The sequence below is a fragment of the Gorilla gorilla genome, chromosome X (assembly GCF_029281585.2).
Source record: "Gorilla gorilla gorilla isolate KB3781 chromosome X, NHGRI_mGorGor1-v2.1_pri, whole genome shotgun sequence".
Classification (NCBI taxonomy): domain Eukaryota; kingdom Metazoa; phylum Chordata; class Mammalia; order Primates; family Hominidae; genus Gorilla; species Gorilla gorilla.
Window position 1 is genome coordinate 131,708,921 of NC_073247.2, and position 22,873 is coordinate 131,731,793.

General features: G+C 44.5%; 1 protein-coding gene across 1 annotated transcript; it reads right to left on the reverse strand.

Annotated features, from left to right (window-relative positions):
- Positions 1-253: 253 nt before the first annotated feature.
- LOC109024718 (uncharacterized) lies at positions 254-19,870 on the reverse strand. The gene is made up of 6 exons (XM_063702929.1): positions 19,801-19,870; positions 9,956-10,141; positions 9,488-9,749; positions 8,014-8,085; positions 560-620; positions 254-400 (listed from the first exon to the last, which is right to left on the reverse strand). The coding sequence occupies exons 1-6, from the start codon at positions 19,868-19,870 to the stop codon at positions 254-256; spliced, it is 798 nt and encodes a 265-aa protein (XP_063558999.1).
- Positions 19,871-22,873: the final 3,003 nt, after the last annotated feature.

The following is a 22,873-nucleotide window of genomic DNA, read 5'->3' on the forward strand; positions in this document are numbered from 1 at the left end:
ATGTGATACTTCTCTTTTTGTGCCTGGTTTACTTCCCTTAAGGTAATGACCTGCAGTTCCATCCATGTTGCTGCAAATGGCATTATTTCATTCTTTTTTATGGCTGAATATTATCTCTTCCTGAGAGGCCGTAGACTGAGCCAATATTTAATGCTGGCTACAAGAAAATAGGTTCACCCAAGATAGATGGTCTTTGTAGATGTTAGTTTCAGCTGAAAAATTATGAACCAGTCTCGGGAGGAGTCCAGTAGCTTCAGCATTCAAGGCCCCAGATACAGAATCTTCTCAGGTCCAAGTACCCCCTAGAGGTTTCCCACTGGCCACTTGGTGTCCACCTCATGTAAAGGAAGTGGTAGCCTGCAATCATTCTGATTGGTTGCTTGTCACAACCAATCAGAGGCTGAAATAAAGTTACAAGGTTCACAGCCAATCAGAGGTGAATATGAAGTTACAAAGTTGCACTTCTATGCAAAGTAAGACTTGGCCCACAATCAGTTTGATTGGTTGCAGACAGCAATCAATCAGAGGCTGAGGTGAAGTTACAAAGTTACACTCCTACGCAAAGGTCCAAACGGTTGCAAAAAGTACCAGTCACAGGTACTTTCAATTTCCCATCGGCCCTGCAGAAAAAGTGGGTTTTGCAAAGGGTGTAGCCTCTGGTCCTTTTGTTATTTAGGCATGGAAAGTTAGGGCTTTTGTTTCAATTTAGTTCTAGGAAGTAAGCGTGGAACGGCCTTAGGTTTTCTGCCTCCAGACCTTATTTTCCTGCTTCAGAAGGGCTGAAAACTCAAGGATCCCACCCAAGCAGAAGCACTGGGTCATTTTACCTTTAGGAAAATTAATCAACCTCCCTTGAAGGTATTCGGTATCCTTGTGTCCACGCTTTCTGGCCTTGAGAGGTTGATGCAGTTTGTACCCTCTTCACAAATGGCCAAGTATGCTTCCTCTGCAACAGCCCTCATTTCCCCCAATATTTTTGCAAAGCCAAGTCAGCCAACCAACAGTACAACCCGTGAGCAAAAGCCAGTTCTGTGCTCGTGTTAAATTAACGTTTTTAGGAAAGCAGGCTAACAGCTTGGAAACTGTCATGATGCAATGCAATTAGTATTTGTTTTGAAATATGTAACTTATGGTTTGCCTCAATAAATATCACACTTGCTCCTTCTCAGATATCAGCACAGAACTATGGGACAGGGACCCTCACTTCAGTGGTATAAACAAAATTTAATTTTCAACTACACACCAATGGGCTGGATCCCCCCATACAAAGGGTAGATCTTTTTTTTTTTTTTTTTTGAGACGGAGTCTCGCTCTGTGGCCCAGGCTGGAGTGCAGTGGCATGATCTCGGCTCACTGCAAGCTCCGCCTCCCGGGTTCACGCCATTCTCCTGCCTCAGCCTCTCGAGTAGCTGGGACTACAGGCGCCCGCCACCTCGCCCAGCTAATTTTTTGTATTTTCAGTGAGACCGAGGTTTCACCGTGTTAGCCAGGATGGTCTCGATCTCCTGACCTCGTGATCTGCCCACCTCGGCCTCCCAAAGTGCTGGGATTACAGGCATGAGCCACCGCACCCGGCAGGTAGATCTTTTTAAAATGATTTTTTTTGTAGAGCATGGGTTTCGCTTTGTTACCCAGGCTGGTCTCTAACTCCTGGCCTCGAACAATACTCGTACCTCAGCCTCCCAAAGTGCTGGAATTACAGGCATGAGCCACCACTTCCAGATGAAGGGTAGATCTTAAGGTGAATGTGTGAATTCCTAACATTTACATGCCAGTGTTTTAGATTCTGGGAATACAAAAGATACCTCGTACACACATTCTTGATTTTACAATCAAGGGACACGAGAGATTGAAGTGGTGACATTCAGGCATAGACACCATAACTGATTTACCTAGACTCATCCCAAGCACAGCACCCAGACTAAATTAGAGCCACTATGAGAAGTGCAGGTTTGGAGCGTGACTTTTTCCTCTGATAGGCCCAAGAATTTTGGTTTAAGAAAAAAAAAAAAATAGAGGCAGGGCAGAAGGCAAGGAAGAATCTCTGTCCGTTTCATTTTTGAACGACGGGCAAAAAGATGAAACAAAAGATGTTTTAAAATCAGAAGTGGAGAAGAAGGCTGTGGAAACCTAGTGGAGAGAGGAATCCATGGGAATGACAGAGCCCAGAGCTGTTGTTCACTTTTAGGGAGCTGTGTGGTAACAGGGAGCTGTGTGGTAACGGGGAGCTGGGAGTAGGGCATCCACTGAGTGTTAGCCAGTGGGGCACAAAAAGATGGTTGTGGTCAACTGGGTTTTATAGGAGAAAGGAAAACAGAACTCAGGTTCATATACAAATGGATTTCTAATGTCTCCTTCCACAGCCCCCATCATAAGGTCAAGCAGTAGGGCCTGTCTTTTCTTTTTCTCTCTCACCTACCTGCCTTTTAACTCAGTTGGTCATCTTAAGGGGCTTACCAGGATTGAAACATTGATTAAGAAGGAGTGAAAGTCAGGACTGGGAGGGGCATCTCACAATGTGACTGGCCCTGGCGCAGGTCCCTAAGCCCAACACCCCAGGAAACATCCAGGATTGTCCTATTTCTTCATTTGATCAGAAGATATTTCCAAGAATGTCCAATTAATTCTATGCACCTACTCACCACATCAAAACTGCAATTCCAACAGGGAGTCAGAAAAATTTTGAAAGGTGTTAACTTGGTTCTTCCGCTGTTTGTTTAACATAGAGACTTGGACTTCCGAGGTATCCATAACCAAATCTGTCCTTCCCCGAGGTGGATTATGATCCAGAGATATTGCACAGTGATATATTAAACTGAATCTTTAATTCAGCAAACCAAGATAGGGGGTTAGTTCTGGATAAAAATTAAGCAGATTAAACCATTGGGTATGGACCAAATATTTCTCGTTTGTTCTTTTACCTGGACCAATTAGATGGATTCCTTTTTCATTGCTACAAACTGTCATTTTTGCTATTCATTTATTCATCCGTTTATTCCCTGTTGTCTTAGAATAGACAGGCAGATACAGAGAATTACAGTTTACCAGGAGTAGAAGCCCACCAGCAGAAACCCACAGTTGGAGCCAATATGAGTAGGAAAACTTTCAACTGTCATTGTTGAATTTCTAGAAGCTCAGCATGGACTATCTAGAGAGTTAAAACTCCAAGGGTGGGGGCAGCCTTAAGGGGACTGCACACTTTCATGAGTTTCATCTCCAGAAGCCCCACCAAGTCGTCACTGGGAAGGGAGGGCGTGGGAATCCCTTCCTGCTTCCAGCAGGTGGACAAGAAGAGCAATCATTTTGAAATATGCCCAGAGCTCTCTGTTTTCCTTAACCAAGGACTACTCTGGGAAGAAACTATTTTATCAGAGCCTAACCAACTTGGGTTTCCCCAGACTGACCAACCACGGGGAAAGGAAGCACTCAACTCCAGCCCCGTCTAGTCTGCCATCTAACCCAAAAGGATGGGTGGGGACGCTGAGAAGCACTTGTAAAGGTCACAGCCCAGGGACACAGGCTCAGTGAACAACTGAGATCTAATCATGGGATGATAGAATGCTTGCCCTCCTCCCAACCTTACCACCACATCAGTAAGAATCCTGTACAATAACTGCAGATTATAGGTGAATTACAGCTGAAAAGACTGCAAGCCTCACATTATATGTAAGAAGGAGCCTCTAGAAAAACTCAAAGACAACAAAGGACCCTACCAAGACAAGGACCCTTCAAGAAACTTTAACTTCTGACACCTAAAGTTACAGCCAACAGTAAACAGCCTAATCTTCCTAGCCAGAGAACCATAAAACCTCACACAAAAGTACTATCTACCTGAGTTTTTTTTTTTCCTTTTTCCTTTTTTTGTAGTGACAGGGTCTCACTGTATTATTGCCCAGGCTGGTCTCGAATTCCTGGCCTCCAGTGATCCTCTGACTCAGCCTTCCAAAGTGCTGGGATTACAGGCATGAGCCACCACACCCAGCCTACCTCAGTTCAGTTCTTTCTACCCAGTACATCAGGTATGATTTTCAACAAAAACGTATAAGACTGCTAAAAGTCAAAAAACACATTCTGGGACCAAGTGCAGTGGCCCATACCTGTAATCCCAGCACTTCAGAGGCCAAGGTGAGGGGATCACTTGAGCCCAGAAGTTCTAGATCAGCCTGGGCAACATAGAGAGACCCCGTCTCTACAAAAAATAAGAAAAAGTAGCCAGCATGGTGGCGTGTGCCTGTAGTCCTACTTACTAGGGGACTGAGGTGGGAGGATTGCTTGAGTACTGAAGGTTGAGGCTGCAATGAGCCATGATTGTGCCGCTGCACTCCAGCTTGGGCAACAGAGTGAGACCCTATCTGAAAAAAAATCACATTATGAAGAGACAAAGCAAGCATCAGAACCCAACTAAAATACAGCAGAGATTTTAGAATGATTAGATTGGGAATTTACAATAACTATGATAATTATGCTAAGGGCTCTATTGGAAAAAGTAGACAACATGCAAATCAGATGAGTAATGTATAGAAAGATAAAAACTCTAAGAAAAACATAAAAAAAATGCTAGGTATCACAAACATAGTAATAGAAATGAAGAATGTCTTGAAGGGCTCATCAACAGACTAGAGAAGACAGCAAAGAATCAGTAAACTAGAAGATATGACAATAGAAACTTCCCAATATGGGCTGGACATGGTGGCTCACACCTGTAAGTCCAGCACTTTAGGGGGCCAAAATGGGAGAATTGCTTGAGGCAAGTGTGAGACCAGCCTGGGCAACATAGCAAGACCTCATCTCTGAAAAAAAATTATCCAGACGTGGTGCCTGAGGCAGGAGGATTGCATGAGCCCCAGGGTTGGAGGCTTCAGTGAGCTATGATCATGCCACTGCACTCCAGCCTGGGTGACAGACTGAGACCCTGTCTTAAAAAATAAATAAATAAATAAATAAATAAATAAATAAATAAATAAATGAAAGAAAGAAAAGAGGAGAGATGAGAAGAGATGAAAATACAACTTCCCAATAGGACAATAGAAATTTTCTAAACTGAAAAGCAAAGAGAAAAAAATAATGAAACAAAAACCAAACAGAATATCAAGGAACTGTGGACAATTACAAAGGTGTAACCTACGCATAATGGGAGAAGAGAGAAAAAATTGAAGGAATAATTGATGGAATAATGGCAGAGAATTTTCCAAAGTTAATGGCAGAGACCAAACCACAGATCCCAGAAGGTCAAAGAACATCAAACGGGATAAATACCAAGAAATCTACATTTAAACTTATTATATTCAAACTATAGAAAATCAAACACAAAGAGAAACTCTTGAAAGGCGGTGAAAACAATGGCTTACCTATCGAAGAGCAAGAAGAGGTGTTCAAAGAAAAACACCAACAACCTAGATTTCTTCATCCGGTGAAGTTACCCTTCGAGAAAAGGAGAAATAAAGACTTTTTCAGAGAAACAAAATTGAGAGAAATTGTCACCAGTATAACTGCCTTGCAATAAATGTTAAATGTTTTTCAAAGAAAAGAAAAATGATAGAGGTCAGAAACTCTAATTTACATTGGAGGCCAGTTCTTATTGGTAAAATATTTTAGGAAACTTAATGCTGTACCCCCTTGCCTTCCGTTCTGTTTTGGACTGTGCTTATTGCTTTGTTTCTCTCTCCTCCCATTTTTAATGTTCTTTAAGGGTTTTTCCAGCTCCTGGATATGAGTCTAGTGAACAAACTGCACTAAGTATCTGCTGTTAACGCTATGCTTGGTAATAGGATGAAGAAATGTCAGTATCCTGACAGTGGACCATTGGGGTGTCTAGCTGCCTCTACTCCCTCTTCATTAGGAATAGTGTCACCCTGGTAGTGGTGATAGTTGAGCAAGGTATATGGTGGGCCCCATTTAGAGTTATAGGGTGGGAAGGCCCCCCATTTGAAAAGGCCATCTTCAGTCTGAGGTGACTACATCAATAGGAGCAGGTTGGATTTTTAATCAGGTTTCCTCAAGGATGTCTAAGGGGTCATTCATTCTCTGAAAACTTTTTTTTTTTTTTGAGACAGGGTCTTGCTCTGTTACCCAGACTGGAATGCAGTGGCACAATCTCGGCTCACCTCTCGGGTCCAGGCGATCCTCCTGCCTCAGCCTTTGTAGTAGCTGGGGCTACAGTGGTATCCCAGCACGTCTGGCTAATTTTTGTATTTTTACCATGAGGTTTCCCCATGTTGGCCAGGCTGGTCTCGAATTCCTGGCCTTAAGTGATCCACCCGCCTCTGCCTCCCAAAGTGTTGGAATTACAGGCGTGAGCCACTGGGCCCAGACTTCATCCTCTGAAAAATCTTGAAACTGAAAAGGATGGTCTGAAAAAAAAAGCTTGGTCATGGGGGGCCCAGAGAGTTTGTGGCTTGTCTAGCTGGGACAGAATAGTCCTGATGCCCTGGATATTGCCTTCATATTTTAGCCTGCAGAGTTAAGGAAAATTTGGCCAAACTACATCTAAATTCACTAAAAGTCACCAGCACTAGTTCTGCAGCTCCTTTCCATCACTGCACTCACACAAACTGCAGAGCGAGGCTCATAACCTCATCCTGGGTTTTCTTCTTGTTTTGAAAAAATACTCTTAATAAAACTTAAGTTATCTTAGTGACTTTTTGATCCCATGACCTACAAATTCATCATCACTGCCTGGGAAAATGAAAAACTATTTCAAATTAGCATAGGTTACATTCGGGTCTAAATTGAGCGTGCCCTACCCCACCAAAAAATTTCATAAAACCTACCAGTTTAAAACAGTGACAGGCCGGGCATGGTGGCTCACACCTGTAATCCCAGCACTTTGGGAGGACGAGGCGGGTGGATCATGATGTCAGGAGATCGAGACCATCCTGGATAACACGGTGAAACCCCATCTCTACTAAAAATACAAAAAATTAGCTAGGCGTGGTGGTGGGCGCCTGTAGTCCCAGCTACTCGGGAGGCTGAGGCAGGAGAATGGCAGGAACCCGGAAGGTAGAGCTTGCAGTGAGCCCAGATTGCGCCACTGCACTACAGCCTCAGCGACAGAGCGAGACTCTATCTCAAAAACAAAAACAAAACAAAACAAAGCAAAAAAACCAGTAATACCAAAAACTCCTTAGTTGTTAGAAATTCCTCAAGAGAATATTCCCTCACAAAGCTCAATTTGTGCCGTATCTTCCAGGTATATATTTGAGTGTGTGCAATTCTTTTTTAACCTTTTCAGCTTTCTAAGGTGAGCGGAACCTTATTCAAAATTTTTCTTGTTTATTCCAATTTTTAGGCAAATTTCTAGTTTGAAAACCTGCCCCCCCACACCCCCACTGTACTGCAAGTATATTAGCAGTACATTCACGCTTACAAATCAAAGTATTCCAGAAAATTTAAATTAAGTGCTGCCACGTTCTGCATGGCCTCATCAGGCACTTCAAAACAACAGCAGGACCACCAGCCAAGAGTACTTTTAAGTTATGTCCTCCCCATCAATCTCAGTGAAACTAAACATACATTAATTACTCATTTAGTGTCTTCTCTCTCTGTGTAACTTACTCCCTTACCCCAATGCCTGAATATTTATAAATTCAGTCATTTAGCTAAGAAGGTAGCCTGGTTTAAATATTTTAAATACAATTGAAACTTCTCACATCCTGGCTCCTTGGTGCATTAATTTGCACAGTTCTTAAGTCACACTCAGTCACAACATAACTCCATACAGAAGTGTTCTCCAAAGGTTACCATTGTTAGAAGGAATTGAACTTTATCTTAATTTTGTATAGGAAATAGCAGTAGCAGTTCAGTTCTGTTTAATTTTATTTTTCCATTAGAAAGCATATTCCCTCTGTTAATGGGAAATTTCCACAAGCTAATGTTTACATACCCTACTTTTCACCCCCTAAAATTCAAAACTCACTTCGCAAACATAAAAAGGCAACACATACAGGCCAATTGGAGAATGTGTAGGACAAAGTATCCAAGGTCTGAGGCAGATTTCAGAGTGGCTACTCTGACCAATTGCTTTCATCAGGCTTACTGGCTTCCACTTCGGCTTCACTCACATCCATGCATATTGCCAGTTGCTTTCTGGGAAAAAAAACCACAAAAGTTCATTATTTGGAATTGTGGATGAAATGAAATACACCTATGAACATTTCATACCGGTTTGAAATTATCTATCCTCGCAACCGCTCCAGCACATTTTTCTGTGATACCTAGCCCCAGGATTGCATTAGGTAGGAATGGTTGTCCTTTGTGTGCAGACTTTTTTTTTTTTTTTTTTTTTTTTGGACAGAGTCTGGCACTGTCACCCTGGCTGGAGTGCAGTGGCACAATCTCGGCTCACTGCAACTTCCGCCTCCCGGGTTAAAGTGATTCTCCTGCCACAGCCTCCTGAGTAGCTGGGATTATAGGTACCCGCCACCACGCCCAGCTAATTTTTTTTGTATTTTTAGTAGAGATGGGGTTTCATTATATTGGCCAGGCTGGTCTTGAACTCCTGACCTCATGATCCGCCTGCCTCGGCCTCCCTAAGTGTCGGGATTACAGGCATGAGCCATCATGCCCCACCTGTGTGCAGAATTTAAGAGAGCACTAAAACACTCACGATTCAAGATATCTCTGTCTATGTATCTATCTATGTGTCTATCATCTATCTAATCTATCTATGTATCTAATTTTAGAGATAGGGTCTAGCTCCGTGGCACATAGTGGAGGGCAGTGGCATGATCACAGTTCACTGAAACCTCGAACTCCTGGGCTGAAGCGATGCTTCAGAGTAGCTTGGACTACAGGTGCCTGCTAATACGCACCACTAATTTTACAAAATATTTTGTGGAGATGGAGTCTCACTATATTGCTCAGGCTGGTTTTGAACGCCTGGACTCAAGTGATCCTCCTGACTTGGAGTCCCAGAGCACTGAGATTACAGGCGTGAGCCACCCACCAGCCCGAAGATTAATAATTTTTAATGCAAATATTTTAAAAATCACGACCGATGGAAAAAAAAATCCACAATAACCAAATTGTCAAAATTTTCAATAAAGGCAAGATCCAATCCTGTAGGACTCACTTTCCTCACGCTGATGTCAATCGCGATTCCAATAAAACATTTACAAAAACAGGAGTCTGGCCAAAGTTTCCCAGTTTGATTCGTTGATACACTGTGTGAAAAATACCTTAATGCCCAGTAGGCATCGCCCCCGCCCCACAGCTCAAGAGCGGCCTTGAGCCCCATACTTAGCCTTGTGGCCTTGAGCCTTGTGTCCTTGGGACCCCTACATAGCCAGGGGCCTTGAGCCCCCTACATAACTTTTGACTTTGGAGGAGAGGGAAGGCGACTGGGGCAGAGCCAAAGGCGGCCCTAGAAGAGCCCTAGCGTCCTGGGAACTGGGCACCTCCAGAGCAAGCTGCTTACCAAGCGAACATGTCCGGATATTGAGAAGGTCAGAAAATGCTGTCTAGCTCCTTCAGGTGCAACCCGCCGAACGCGCTGGGGCTGAATAGACGCTCCTGATCTTGGGGTTGCGGATCCTCAGGGGAGGAGTCCTGGGCCAACTCCTCAGGCTGCTGCTGCCAGGGCTCCTGGTGGCCACCACCGCCCTTCTGGTTCTCGTGGATCATGGGGTCCGCAGCTCCCGCGTACACGTGACTTTCTTTTCCTGCTCCTGCTCCCTGCTCGGGTTTGGTCCGTATTTTCTTCTCATCGTCTCCTCCAGCTTCAATCACTGAAGTCTCTATATCCTTCGCATCTGGAAAGGAGGAAAGGGAAAGAGAGGTCGGAGGAGAGAGCTGGAGAGAGAGAGAGAGATCAGGGCGTTTGGCCCAGACACAGGGCAGCCTAGACCCGTGGCTGAGAGACAGCGCAGTAGCTTCGGGTTCACGCTCCTCTCTCCGGGAAAGTTGCTTTCCAAGAGTTCACCAAATCACCGGTTCGGGTCCCCAGACAGGCACTGACCGTCTTCTTTCTGGAGCTCATCGAACAGGAAACCCAGGCCGAGGTCGCCGGTGTCTTCGTGGCCGGATCTGGGCTGGAACGCCACCTGGGAGCGCGGTCGACGAAGCCGTGCGTCTCCGCGGATTCTGCGCTGGGGTCCTCTGGCTCCTGGTCCGAGTTCCGGCGCGTGGACTTCGGGTCGGACGCCTGCAGGGGACAGGGAGTGGGCTGCTGCTCAGGTCGCCTCCGGTGGCTGTGTGTGTGTGTGTGTGACAGAGAAAGAGAGAGAGAGAGAGAGAGAGAGAAAGAGAGAGGAGAGGGAGAGAGAGAGAGAGAGAAAGAGAGAGGAGAGAGAGAGGAGGAGAGAGAGAGGCAGAGAGAGAGAGAGAGAGAGACAGAGAGAGAGAGAGAGAGAGAGAGAGAGAGAGAGAGAGAGAGAGAGAGAGAGAGAGAGCGCGAGAGCCTTGCTGGCACGCGCTCTCGGCCGGGGCGTGGCCGTAAAGTCAGGGGCGCGCTCCTGGTCAGGCGCGGGGAGGTGGCGGGCAGGTGTGGGGAACCGCGCTATATTTTGCGGTTTCCTTGACCACTTCCACCCTGGGCGGGGTGACTGCCAGCAGGAAAAGGCTGAGCGGTCTGGTGGGAGCCTATTTGGGGCAGGGGGAGGGGCGGAGGAGCGAGACCCAATCTAGCTCCGGAGCCCTTGGAGAAAGTTTGCGCAACACGTCTCTGTCCAGCCATCCAGGCAGGCAGGCAGGCCAGAATAATGCTTCCCCAGGAGAGAGCCGAGGCAAGCTGAAGTCAGTGCACCTAGCGGTGTGGGCTCCCGGCACCACTCTCCCCACTGGGTAGTTGGTGACTAATGGATGAGCCTCTCCAGTTCTGTTCTGTTCCCACCCAAAGTCCGCTAATAGGACCGTAATTAAGATGAAATGAAGAAGTCGAAGACTGCATGCTAGGTTTCTGCAGCAACATCCAGAAAGTTGAGGGCGCCACACTCTCCAAGGGGTCTGCGGAAGCGGGAGTTTGGGGCTGCGATTTTCAGGGCACTATGGATGCTCAGATGCAAGCTGTAAGAAGCCTAACACGCCCCTTGCAAAAGCTCCAGGTACTCCACGTCACTGTACAGGTATAGAACCCTGCCTGGTGTTTAGTGCATCTAAGAAGGCTTACGCTGCAAGTGTCCCTTCCATAGGCTCTAGATGAGACTGCGGAGCGTGCAATGTCTGCTAACTATGCTCCGCTCCCACGCCTTAGGTTTCAGGCTCTCTGCAGAAGCGCGAGTGCTCCATGTGCTGGGTGGGCACTGTGGACTTGGGTTAGTTCCCACCTTCCCTTGCTCCTCATCCCCTTCTGTTACCCACCCTCCTCGTCCTCCTCCTGCTTCTCCTTTCCTACTCTTTGCCTAGAACGATCATTCTGACCTTTTGCTCCTTAATGATAAAATGTCAAATAAAAAAGAGCCAGGGCAGATTGGGAGCTCCACGTTTTTCCCTTCAAGAAATGTGCCTCAAAACGATGAATCTGTGTTCAGTGAGCTATGATAGCGCCACTTCACTCAAGCCACTGCACTCCAGCCTGGGCGACAGAGTGAGAACCTGTACCTCAAAAAAAAAAAAAAAATTGTGCCCCCAGACGATTCTGGGCCCGGTGGTGCGGACCTGTAATCCTAGTTACTCCTGACGCTTTTGAGGAGGATCCTTTGAGCCCAGGAGTTCGAGAGCAACCTGAGCAACATAGAAAGACCCCCATCTCTAAAAAAATAAAAAATAAAAATAGCTGAATGTGGCGGCATGCGTCTGTCATCCAAGCTACTCAGGATGCTGAGGCTGGGGGATCGCTTGATGCCAGGCATTGGAGGCTACAGTGAGCTATGATCACACCACTGCACTCCAGCCTGGGCGACTCAGTGAAACCCTGCTTAAAAAAAAAAAAAAGGAAAAGAAAAGAAATAAAAGTAAATTTAAAAAAATTAAATTGTTCCTTGAAATGAGTTGGTTTCCTGAATATTGGGATAATTTATCCAATTTTTGCATAACCACCATTGTCATCAGACCCATTTAATAAAATAAATTAAACCATTTTCATAGGCCCTTGAAAGTACGCCCACTCACTTTGCCCGCTGTGCCAGAAAGATAATTCTCTCCTTTCTCCTGTTCCTGAGAGGGCAGATAGGAAACCAGCTACAGGATGATTGGTTGACCAATTGACTCTGAAAAAACTGTCAAGGAATTTCACCCCCACAGACTCTCCCTGACATTAACCAAGATGTCTCCTCCTCAAGCTGCCTCTTGCAGGGTTCTGCAGACCTCACCCTTCTCGTGGCCAGACACCCTGTGATGAATTTTGGCCTGGGATCCGTTATTATGTGAGAGACTTACAATGATTTTAATCATGGTATGTATTAGCCCAGCTATGACATCTGTTAGAATTGGAGTCCTGTGGTGTCTCACATCTGAGATTTCCATGACTTGCTTCAGCGCTTTCTCAGCTTCAGTAGTCATTTCTGTGCTCCTTTGGTGAGTGTTACCTACCGGAGCACCAACCAAGGTAGTATTTACTTTAAAATTTTAGTTACATTGATTCACTTCTTGCAAATGTTATGTTCCTTATTGAGCGTCAGCCAGGTAAAAATAGGCACAAATGATGGGTCTGATGTCCTAAATTTATGAAGGCAGGGACCCTGGAGCCAGACTGCTGGCATCTGCATTACGGCATTGCTTGTCATTTGCTAGCTAGCTAACCTGGTGAGTTTGTTCTCTTGTGCTTCAATTTTCTCATCTGTAAAATGGAGTAATAATAATACCTACCTCATGGAGCTGTTGTGGAGATTAACTGAGATGATACTAATGGTAGCTCACACTTACCTGGTTCTTACTCTGTTCTAGGCAATGATCTAAGTGATTTGTTTATGTTAACATATTTAATCCTCTTAACAACCCTATACACACGTTGATGTGCTATTACTGTCATTTTACAGGTGGTGTTATTAAGTCACGGAGATGTTAAATACCCTGCTCAAAGTCACTCACTTGGGAAATGTCCAGAGCTGGGATTTAAACCCATCCTCTGAGTACTGTCCCTGACACAGACGACGTGCTCAATAACCTTTACTATTATGCTATAATTAGTGTTTTTTTGTAATTAGTAAACTAGAGATAAACAGAAATATATGTATCATTTAGCTCAAAATTTCCTTCACTTGTTTGAATATCGAATTAGTGCCATACATATCTAGTGGTACCTCTACTCTGTTAATTACTTCTTTTACTGTGCAGAAGCTTTTTAGTTTAATAAATGCCTTTTGCATATTTTTTTGCCTGAAATGCACAGTCTTATTTACTATATCCTTATTCTTTGTTGGAATGTTGCCTTAGAACTATAGAAAAGTAGTGATACATTAAAGAAAAAAACATAACTAAGTGTCTAGGGATAAGTGGAGATAACTGGAATGACTAGCATAAGCCAGAAAGCCAAAAAGCATTCTTTCCAACTCTGACATCATATTTCTTGTTGGCCTAATGTGTTAATGCTATACATAAGTCATGATACCTAGGGAAAAAGTAAACTACAGACAGCTTGCGATAAGTGGTATAATTAGTTGAATCCAATAAGATGAAAAACATATTCTCAAGTCTACCTTCTAATTTCTTCTGGAAATAAGGAGTTAATAATACAGATATCTGGGAGTACCTAAAGAACTAGTTAAGTAGACACAAGTAAAGTTAAATAGAGAACTACATAGTAGCTCATTATATAAAACCCATTTTCCCCAAATCTAAACCCTAACCACTCCTAACCCCTTAGTATTTGCAGAGTATATTAAAAAACACAGATATATTGAAAAACACAGCAGGCAAGGGTCTCTGCCTTTGCTTCAGGCTCTCAGAGAGATGAGAGTTATTATTTCTGGCAGATTGTAGCAACAACCATCCAGGTGTATGTAAAGAACATTCTTGCAAATGTGTGTAATCTCCTCTGATCTAATATCCTATGGGTAGGTGGAGATGAGGCAAGAGGAAAAGACTACAGTAGCAAATCATTTCACTTGGATACTTAATAAATTAAGTAAACTACTAAATTATTTGACCAGCTTGCATTTGTAATTATATACCAAAAAGTATACTTTTTTATTTTATATTGAAATCATATTTTTTGCTTTGGAGAAGAATGGAATTGGTGGTGAAGTGTCACAAAGTCTGAAATTTACCTGTGAACGTTTCAGCAAAAAGCAAAGAAGCAAAAGCACATGCACACGTAGCTATAGAAAGAAAATATAACAAAATGTTAACAAAGTTTGAACCTACTTGGTGAGTATACCAGTTTTACTGTTCATTCTTTAAAGTTTTCTGTATGTTTGAAAATTTTCATTAACAATTTTTAAAAAATAAATGGAAGGTTTCAACAAAGTACATAAACCCAAAAGCCTTACACTTAACATCTAAGGCTCAAATAGCAACGAAGTTTGACTTCTACAATAAACAATAAAGACCCTTGGCTTTTATTTCACTAAATACACTTAAGTATTGCCACATTATGAGCATTGCCTTAAAACGTCTGCTCTCAAAAAGACATTTGGGGTTATATGGCAAAAGTGTCAAAGCAAGGCACTGAAAGACCAAAGAACTCCATGTAAAGATTATCCTAAACCGAATTGCCTTGGGATTTCTAAAAGTACTGCAAACACTACCCAAGGCTGATTTTGTCCACGTCTAGCAATTTCCCCACCTCCGTCCTTGGATGCCGGCATTCCAAGTGGCTCACAATATCTCCCAGCCAAACACACTGAAATTCTTAGACTTAAGACAAGTATGCCACAGAGCAGCCTTCTGACACTGCAACTGGGGACAATCAGTGCACCCTCACTTCTCTCTCCACCACTCCTCAACATCTTCCCCAAGATCCTTTATTTTAATTTTTTTAGAGACAAGATCTCACTCTGTTGTCCAGGCTGCAGTGCAGTGGCCTGATCATGGCTCACTGCAACCTCCACCTCCTGGGCTCAAGCTATCCTCCCGTCTCAGCCTCCAGAGTAGCTGGGATTACAGGCATGCACCACCACGCCTGGCGATTGAAATTTTATTTTATTTCTTTTCTTCAAGACAGGGTTTTGCTGTGTTGCTCAGGCTGGTCTCCAGCTCCTGGGCTCAAGAGAGCCTCCCGCTTCAGCTTCCCCAATAGCTGGGACTGCAGGTGAACACCATCATGCCTGGCATCCCCCAGGATCCTTGAGCCTTAAGTATTGCACGCACCTCTCAGGCAGCCACACCCACCATCAGAGTGTGGTCAAGCCCATGAAACCTCAGGCAGCCCCACTGAGCTTGCTGACGATTTCACTTTGCACAGGCTAGGGTGGAGTATGGCAGCCCCACTGAGCTTGCTGACGATTTCACTTTGCACAGGGCTAGGGTGGAGTATGGCACCCCCTTCTCCATTCCCTGCAGATCTTCCTTAAAAAAAAAGTTTTCCTTTTATTTTATTTATTCATTTTAGTTCTCCATGTATGTATGTATGTATGTATGTATGTATGTATGTATATATGTATTTATCTTGTTGCCCAGGCTGGAGTGCAGTGGTGTGATCCAGGCTCACTGCAACCTCCGCCTCCCAGGTCAAGTGATTCTCCTGCCTCAGCCTCCTGAGTAGCAGGGATTACGGGCACGTGCCACCCATGCCTGGCTAATTTTTGTATATTCAGTAGAGACGGGGTTTCACCATGTTAGCCAGGCTTGTCTTGAACTCTTGACCTCAGGTGATCCGCCTGCCTCAGCCTCCCAAAGTGCTGGGATTACAGGCATGAGCTACTGCGCCCGGCCTTATTTATTTATTTTGAGAGGGTACATGTGCAGGTTTGTTACATGGATATATTATGTGATGCAGAGGTTTGGGCTTCTATTGAACCCATCATCCAAATAGTGAACATAGTACCCAATGGATAGTTTTTCTTTTTAAAATTTTTATTTATTTATATATTTTTAAAATGCAACGTAGTTGTTATTGTAAGTGCTCATCCATTTAAAAATAAATCTAGACTGGGCATGCAATAGCTCATATTTGTAATCCCAGCTACTCGGGAGGTCAAAGCTGGAGGATCACTTGGTCCAGGAGTTCAAGGTTACAGCGAGCTATGATCATGCCATTGCACTACAGTCCGGGTGGCAGCGTGAGACCCTGTCTCTAAAAACAAAACAAAACAAAACAAAACAAAACAAAATAAAATAAAATAAATCTATACTGCCTTACATTTTTGGATTTTGTTTTCCATTGACAAAAACATTAGAATCGATTTTTCCAAAGCACTTTCTTTTCTCCTATAAACTTTAAAGTAGGTTTAAGATGTGCATACTCAAAAATCATATGCTTATGATTCTTTAAATTCTTTAAAAAACAAAATTCTGAAATAATTTTTACACCTTACAGTTCAGCTTAAAAGTACATCTGTTGCAGTAACAAAGCATTCAACCAGCACTTTCCTGACAAGTGTTACCATAAGCTACATAGGCTACAACTGTGTTTAGGCACTTTTATTATTTCACAGGAGTTATTATGAGCTGCCAGTTCTCCTATTTGCACAGTTCATTCACACTTTTTAAAGTAGTTTCATATTCACCATTTTATTTGCCCCTCTCAATTGCCCCCTAAAGGTGAGGCACCCAGGAGACTTCTCATTCCTATTTTAAAGTTGTGGAAACCAAAGTAGGACGTAAGCTAGTTACCACACTGGGCCCACAATTCAAGTCTCATGAGCCTGCAATTCATGCCCACCAACTGCCGCTTCATCCCCTTAAGCTATATTTCAGGGCAAGGAGAACTCTAACTAAAAGGATACAATAGCATGATTGCCAAACCTGCAGCGACGACTTCTGTCAAAATATTTACCCCTTGTGGCCCTTGGAAGATAATGTGCTAAGTGAACTGTAGAGTTAAGATAGCAAGGTGTGGGGCAATACTGACACCCACTTGCAGATAGGTCAGAAAATTTCTGTTGTGCAACATTCACTCCAACACATAGTTCACTTGAGCATTCTCATGATCCAGTTATCTGGCTTGTTTGTGCACCCTGGTTGATGCAAAGGAGAACTCCTACACAGTTCTCTAAGTATAATTATAGCAAATGTACAACATCTGATTAACATGGCAATTGATTCTATTCATGACCCTCAGTCACTGCTGGCTGCTGGGAAAAGACTGAGATACAGAATGATTTTAAAGATCAATAAAATTCTTCTCTTAAAAAAAAACTCATTAAAAAAGTAAGCAAAGTCTTCCATTTCCTAAATTAGAGGCAAAAAGACTTAACTATGGTTCACCTTGTTCTCTCAAGCTTTTACTATTAAGCTCAGTTTAACTTCCTCCAAACGGCAATCACTTGTGTCATACCCCGCAGTTAATCCACAATGTCCAGTTTCTTCCATCATCATAACTGGGACTTCATGTCCTGGGAGACAGGACTTAACCAGTTCAAAGACTTTGATGTCAGTGTAGTGGTCCAAAGGCATTCAGATTATAATAATGTATTGCAATAATTATCGAGCAGTTACTAAATATCAGACTTCCCTGTATTATTTCATATATATCCTAAATTAATCCTCAAAAATCCATCAGGCAGGCACTGTTATATCCACTACTTGACAAGAACTGAGGCACAAAGGGTAAGAAAACTGCTGAAGTTCACATAGCAACAAATGGCCAATGAAGGACTTGAGCCAGGGCCTTAACGTCAGCCACTACACCAAAACTGCCTAGCCCTCAACTATAATCCCAGATCAATCATTAAACGAATCACATGACCTTGGGCCAGTCATTTCATACCTCTAGGCCTCCACTGTAAAAAGAGACGCACTAGGTGAGCTTTCACGTGCTTTCCTGCTTTTAACGTTCTGCCAATCTCTGCCTGGATTGCTCCCCTCCAGAATAAGTGCTGTAACTGCTAAGACTAAAATTTCTCAGTCACTGTGAGTTCCTCTTCTAGTACATTCCTCTCACTCTTCAGGGTGCTAGGGTCCAGTCTTCACTTTGGGTTTTATTTTCAAATACTCAACTGTAATGCTAATCCTAAATATTCTCTCTCGGTCTAAGATCACCTTTCTCTACTACTAGGGGTAAGCAGGACCGACCCCACTCCACACTTTTACCCCATTACTCCAGCCCACATGGCAGCTGCCCAGGCAGCCCAGAAGGAGGCCTAAGAAAGCCCTAGAAGCAAAGCCATAAGAATAAGTCAGTTTTCCTAGAGGTCAAACAAGGCTGTAGGGCACCTGCCAAGCCTCCCGACCTCGTTGGCAGTATTCCATAGTGTATATGTACCACATTTTCTTTGTCCAATCCACCGTTGCCAGGCACCTAGGTTGATTCCATGACTTAACTATTGTGAATAGTGCTGTGATAAACAAATAAGTGCAGGTGTCTTTTTGGTAGAATGATTTCTTTCGGATATATGCCCAGTAATGGGGCTGCTGGGTCAAATGGCAGTTCTTTTATTCATTATTTTATTGTAAACTTGTCTTTCTCTGTTCTATGTTGTCAGTTTTTGCTTCATATATTTATGGCTCTGTTTTTGGATGAATATGTTTATAATTGTTATATATCCTTTACTCAATTTTTTGTTTTTGAGACAGAGTCCCACTCTGTCACCCATGCTGGAGTGCAGTGGTGTGATCATAGCTCACTGCAGGCCTGAACTCCTGGGCTCAAGTGATCCTCCTGCCTCAGCCTCCCCAGTAGCTGGGACTACAGGCATGTGCCACCAAGCCAGGCTAATTTTTTTTTTTTTTTTGGAGAGACAGGGTTTTGCTGTGTTGTCCAGGCTGTGGTAGTTCTATTTTTAGCTCTTTGAGGACTCTCCAAACTGCTTTCCACAGGGGATGATCAAATTTACTTTCCTACCAACAGCATATAATCATTCCCTTTTCTCTGCATCTTTGCCAACATGTGTGATCTTTTGCCTTTTTTATAATAGCCATTATGACTAGTGTGAGAATGGCGCTCTGAAAACTGGCTAGCCATACGCAGAAAAATGAAACTGGACTCCTACTCTTCACCACGTAAAAAATTAACTCAAGATGAATTAAAGACTTAAATGTATTTTCTTTATTTTTTTTTAGAGATGAGGTCTCTGTCACCTAAGCTGGAGTGCAGTGGCATGATCCTGGCTCACTGCAGCCTCAACCTCCCAGGCTCAAGTGATCTTCCCACCTCAGCCTCTCAAGTAGCTGGGACTACAAGCATGTGCCCCCTCACCCAGCTAATATTTTAACTTTCTGTAGAGACAGGGTTTCACCATCTTGCCCAAGCTGGTTGAAGACTCCTGGGCTCAAGTGATCCTTTGGCCTTGGCCTCCCAATGTGCTAGGATTACAGGCATGAGCCACTGCACCAGATTATTAAAGACTTAACTGTAAGATGTCAAACTATAAAAATCCTATAAGAAAACCTAGGGAAAACTCTTCTGAACATTGTCCTAGGCAAACAATTTAAAACCTCAAAAGCAAGCGCAACAAAATAAAAAATTGACAACTGGGGCCTGATTAAATGAAAAAGCTTCTGTACAGCAAAACTAATGATAAACAGAGTAAATAGTCCACAGAATGTGAGAAATATTTGCAAACTATGCATTCAACAAAAAACTAATACCCAGACTCTAACAAGAACTTACAAATCAATGATAAAAAAAAAAACCCCATCAAAAATTGGGCAAAGGACACATACACTTCCCTAAAGACATACAAGTGGGAAACAAATGTGAAAAAAATATTCAACCTCCCTATCACCCTTTTGACAGCCCTTACTTCCTACTATGGTCGGAATTGGTGGGTTCTTGGTCTCACTGACTTCCAGAATGAAGCCGCAGACCCTCGCAGTGAGTGTTACAGTTCTCAAAGGTGCTGTGTCCTCTTAAAGGTGATGTGTCTGGAGTTTGCTCCTTTTGATGTTCGGACATGTTCGGAGCTTCTTCTGGTGGGTTCATGGTCTCACTGGCTTCAGGACTGAAACCGCAGACCTTCAAGGTTGAGTGTTATGACTCCTAAGCCAGCGCATCTGGAGTTGTTCTTTCCTCCCAGGAGGTTCATGGTCTCGCTGGCCTCAAGAGCGAAGCTGCAGACCTTCGCGGTGAGTGCTACAGCTCATATAGGCGGTGCATATCCAAACAGTAAGCAGCAACAAAGTTTATTGCAAAGAGGAAAAGCACAACGCTTCCACACTCTGAAATATAACCACACCAGGTTGCCACTGCTGGCTCAGGCACCTCAGGCACCTCAGGCAGGTGTATTTACAATTCCCTTATCTGGCCCCACCCACATCCTGCTGATTGGTTCATTTTACGGAGAGCTGATTGGTCTGTTTTACAGAGAGCTGATTGGTCTGTTTTGACAGGGTGCTGATTGGTGCGTTTACAACCCCTGCGCTAGACGCAAAAGTTCTCCAAGTCCCCACTAGATTAGCTAGACACAGAGCACTGATTGGTGCATTCACAAACCTTGAGCTAGACACAGGGTGCTGATTGGTGTATTTACAATCCCTTAGCTAGACATAAAGGTTCTCCAAGTCCCCACTAGACTCAGGGCCCAGCTGGCTTCACCCAGTGGATCCCGCACCTGGGCGGCAGGTGGAACTGCCCACCAGTCCGGCGCCGTGTGCCTGCACTCCTCAGCCCTTGGGCGGTGGATGGGACTGGGTGCCATGGAGCAGGAGGCGGCACTCGTCGGGGAGGCTCGGGCCACGCAGGAGCCCACTGTGGAGGGGGGCTCAGGCATGGCAGGCTGCAGGTCCTGAGCCCTGCCCCGCGGGGAGGCAGCTGAGGTCCTGTGAAAATTCGAGCGCAGCGCTGGCGGGCCGGCGCTGCTAGGGGACCCGGCGCACCCTCCACAGCTGCTGGCCTGGGTGCTAAGCCCCTCACTGCCCGGGGCCAGTGGCGCTGGCCGGCCGCTCTGAGTGCGGGGCCCGCTGAGCCCACGCCCACCCGGAACTCGCGCTGGCCCGCAAGCGCCTCACGCAGCCCCGGTTCCCGCCCGCGCATCTCTCTCCACACCTCCAGGCAAGCTGAGGGAGCCGGCTCCAGCCTCGGCCAGCCCAGAAAGGGGCTCCCACAGTGCAGTGGCGGGCTGAAGGGCTCCTGAAGCGCGGCCAGAGTGGGCGCCGAGGCCGAGGAGGCGCCGAGAGGGAGCGAGGGCTGCAGGGGCTGCCAGTACGCTGTCACCTCTCACTACCTTGCATGGATGGTGGAGCCATAGTGATTGGGTGACCATCCTGGCCTCACTGCCAGATGTGTGACCTTGGCTTTTCTAATAATGTTCTTTGAGTATTTCAGATTTATCTCTGAGGTGAAATGTGCTTAATGAGGGCCCTGGAATCATTCTAAGACCCTTGTCCTTAGAAAGAAGCTAATGATCCTCTCAGTGTGTGGCTCGGAGGAAGTGACAAAATCATGACTTCCTGACATGATAAATGGTCCGCTGTTCTGTGGTCCAGCTTTCCTTTCAATGCTCAGTTGCTGGGCTGAAAAGACAACCATATTGACTCTAGAATGTCAGTTACAATGTCTGTCCTCACAAGGGAAGTCATGATCAAACTGAAACAAGCAAGGTGTTCCCATGCTAGATGCCAGAGACAGGTTTACCCGTGGGTGAATGATGCAGTTCTTGTCCATGGTATAGGATGGGATGGTGTGGTGTCAGGGGAGGGGGCAAGAGGGGCACTGGAGGTAAGAGAGTGGGAGAAGAGGAGGGGTCCCTGTCAAATTTCCCTCAATCCTGAGAGAGACACTTAGGAACAGAGTGTCTCTGCTCCCTCTGGATATTCCCGTGTATATTTTGAAGCCTGGGAGGCAGGATGGAGGACATCCTGCTGATGCCTGAAGGATGGCAAAGCAGAATAGAAGGATGCTCCCTTAACCCCATGACCGAGCCTCTGAATTAACCAGCTCCAGTGTTTAACCTATCTCTGGACTTATTTATTTTTTTATTTTAATTTCAACTTTATTAAAATACAGTGTCCCTTTTCATTTCATTTATTTTTTTCAGATGGAATTTCACTCTTGTTGCCCAGGCTGGAGTGCAATGGTGTGATTTTGGCTCACCGCAACCTCTGCCTCCCAGGTTCAAGCGATTCTCCTGCCTCAGTCTCCCAAGTAGCTGGGATTACAGGCATGCACCACCACGCCCGGATAATTTTGTATTTTTAGTAGAGAGGGGGTTTCTCCATGTTGGTCAGGCTGGTCTCAAACTCTCGACCTCAGGTGATCCGCCTTTCTCAGCCTCCCAAAGTGCTGGGATTACAGGTGTGAGCCACTGCCCCCAGCCTACAGTGTCCCTTTTCTTGTGACAGTCTTTATCTAAAACACTGCAGCTGATTGCACACAAGAAAGCCCATCTGGGGAAAGTATTGGCCTCCCTGATTGGTGAACCATTTTTGCCAACAGCAGCAGGACAGAAAACATGAGAGTTGTCACAGAGACACAAATATGCTGAAATAAATAAAAAGATATCCCATGTTCATGTATTAAAAGACTTGATAGTGTTAAGATGGCAATACTGTTTAATTTGATCTACTCCCCAGATGGATTCAGTGAAATCTCTCAAAATCCCAGCTAACGTCATTTGGAAATTGACAAGCTGATCCTAAAATGTACTTGAACACTGAAGTGACCAAGAATTGCCAAAATAATCTTGAAAAAGTTAAACATTTAGAAGACTCACACTTCCTGATCTTAAAACACACTACAGAGCTACAGTAATCAAAACAATGGGATACTACCATAAGGATAAGCATATAGACCAATGGAATAGAATTTAGAGTCCAGGAATACACTTATATATGTATGGGTAATTGATTTTCAACATGGGCATTAAAGCCATTCAATGGGGAAAAATAATCTTTTTAAGAAATGGTTCTGGGAAAACTGGATATCCACATGCCAAAGAATGAAGTTGGACCCTGTATAACA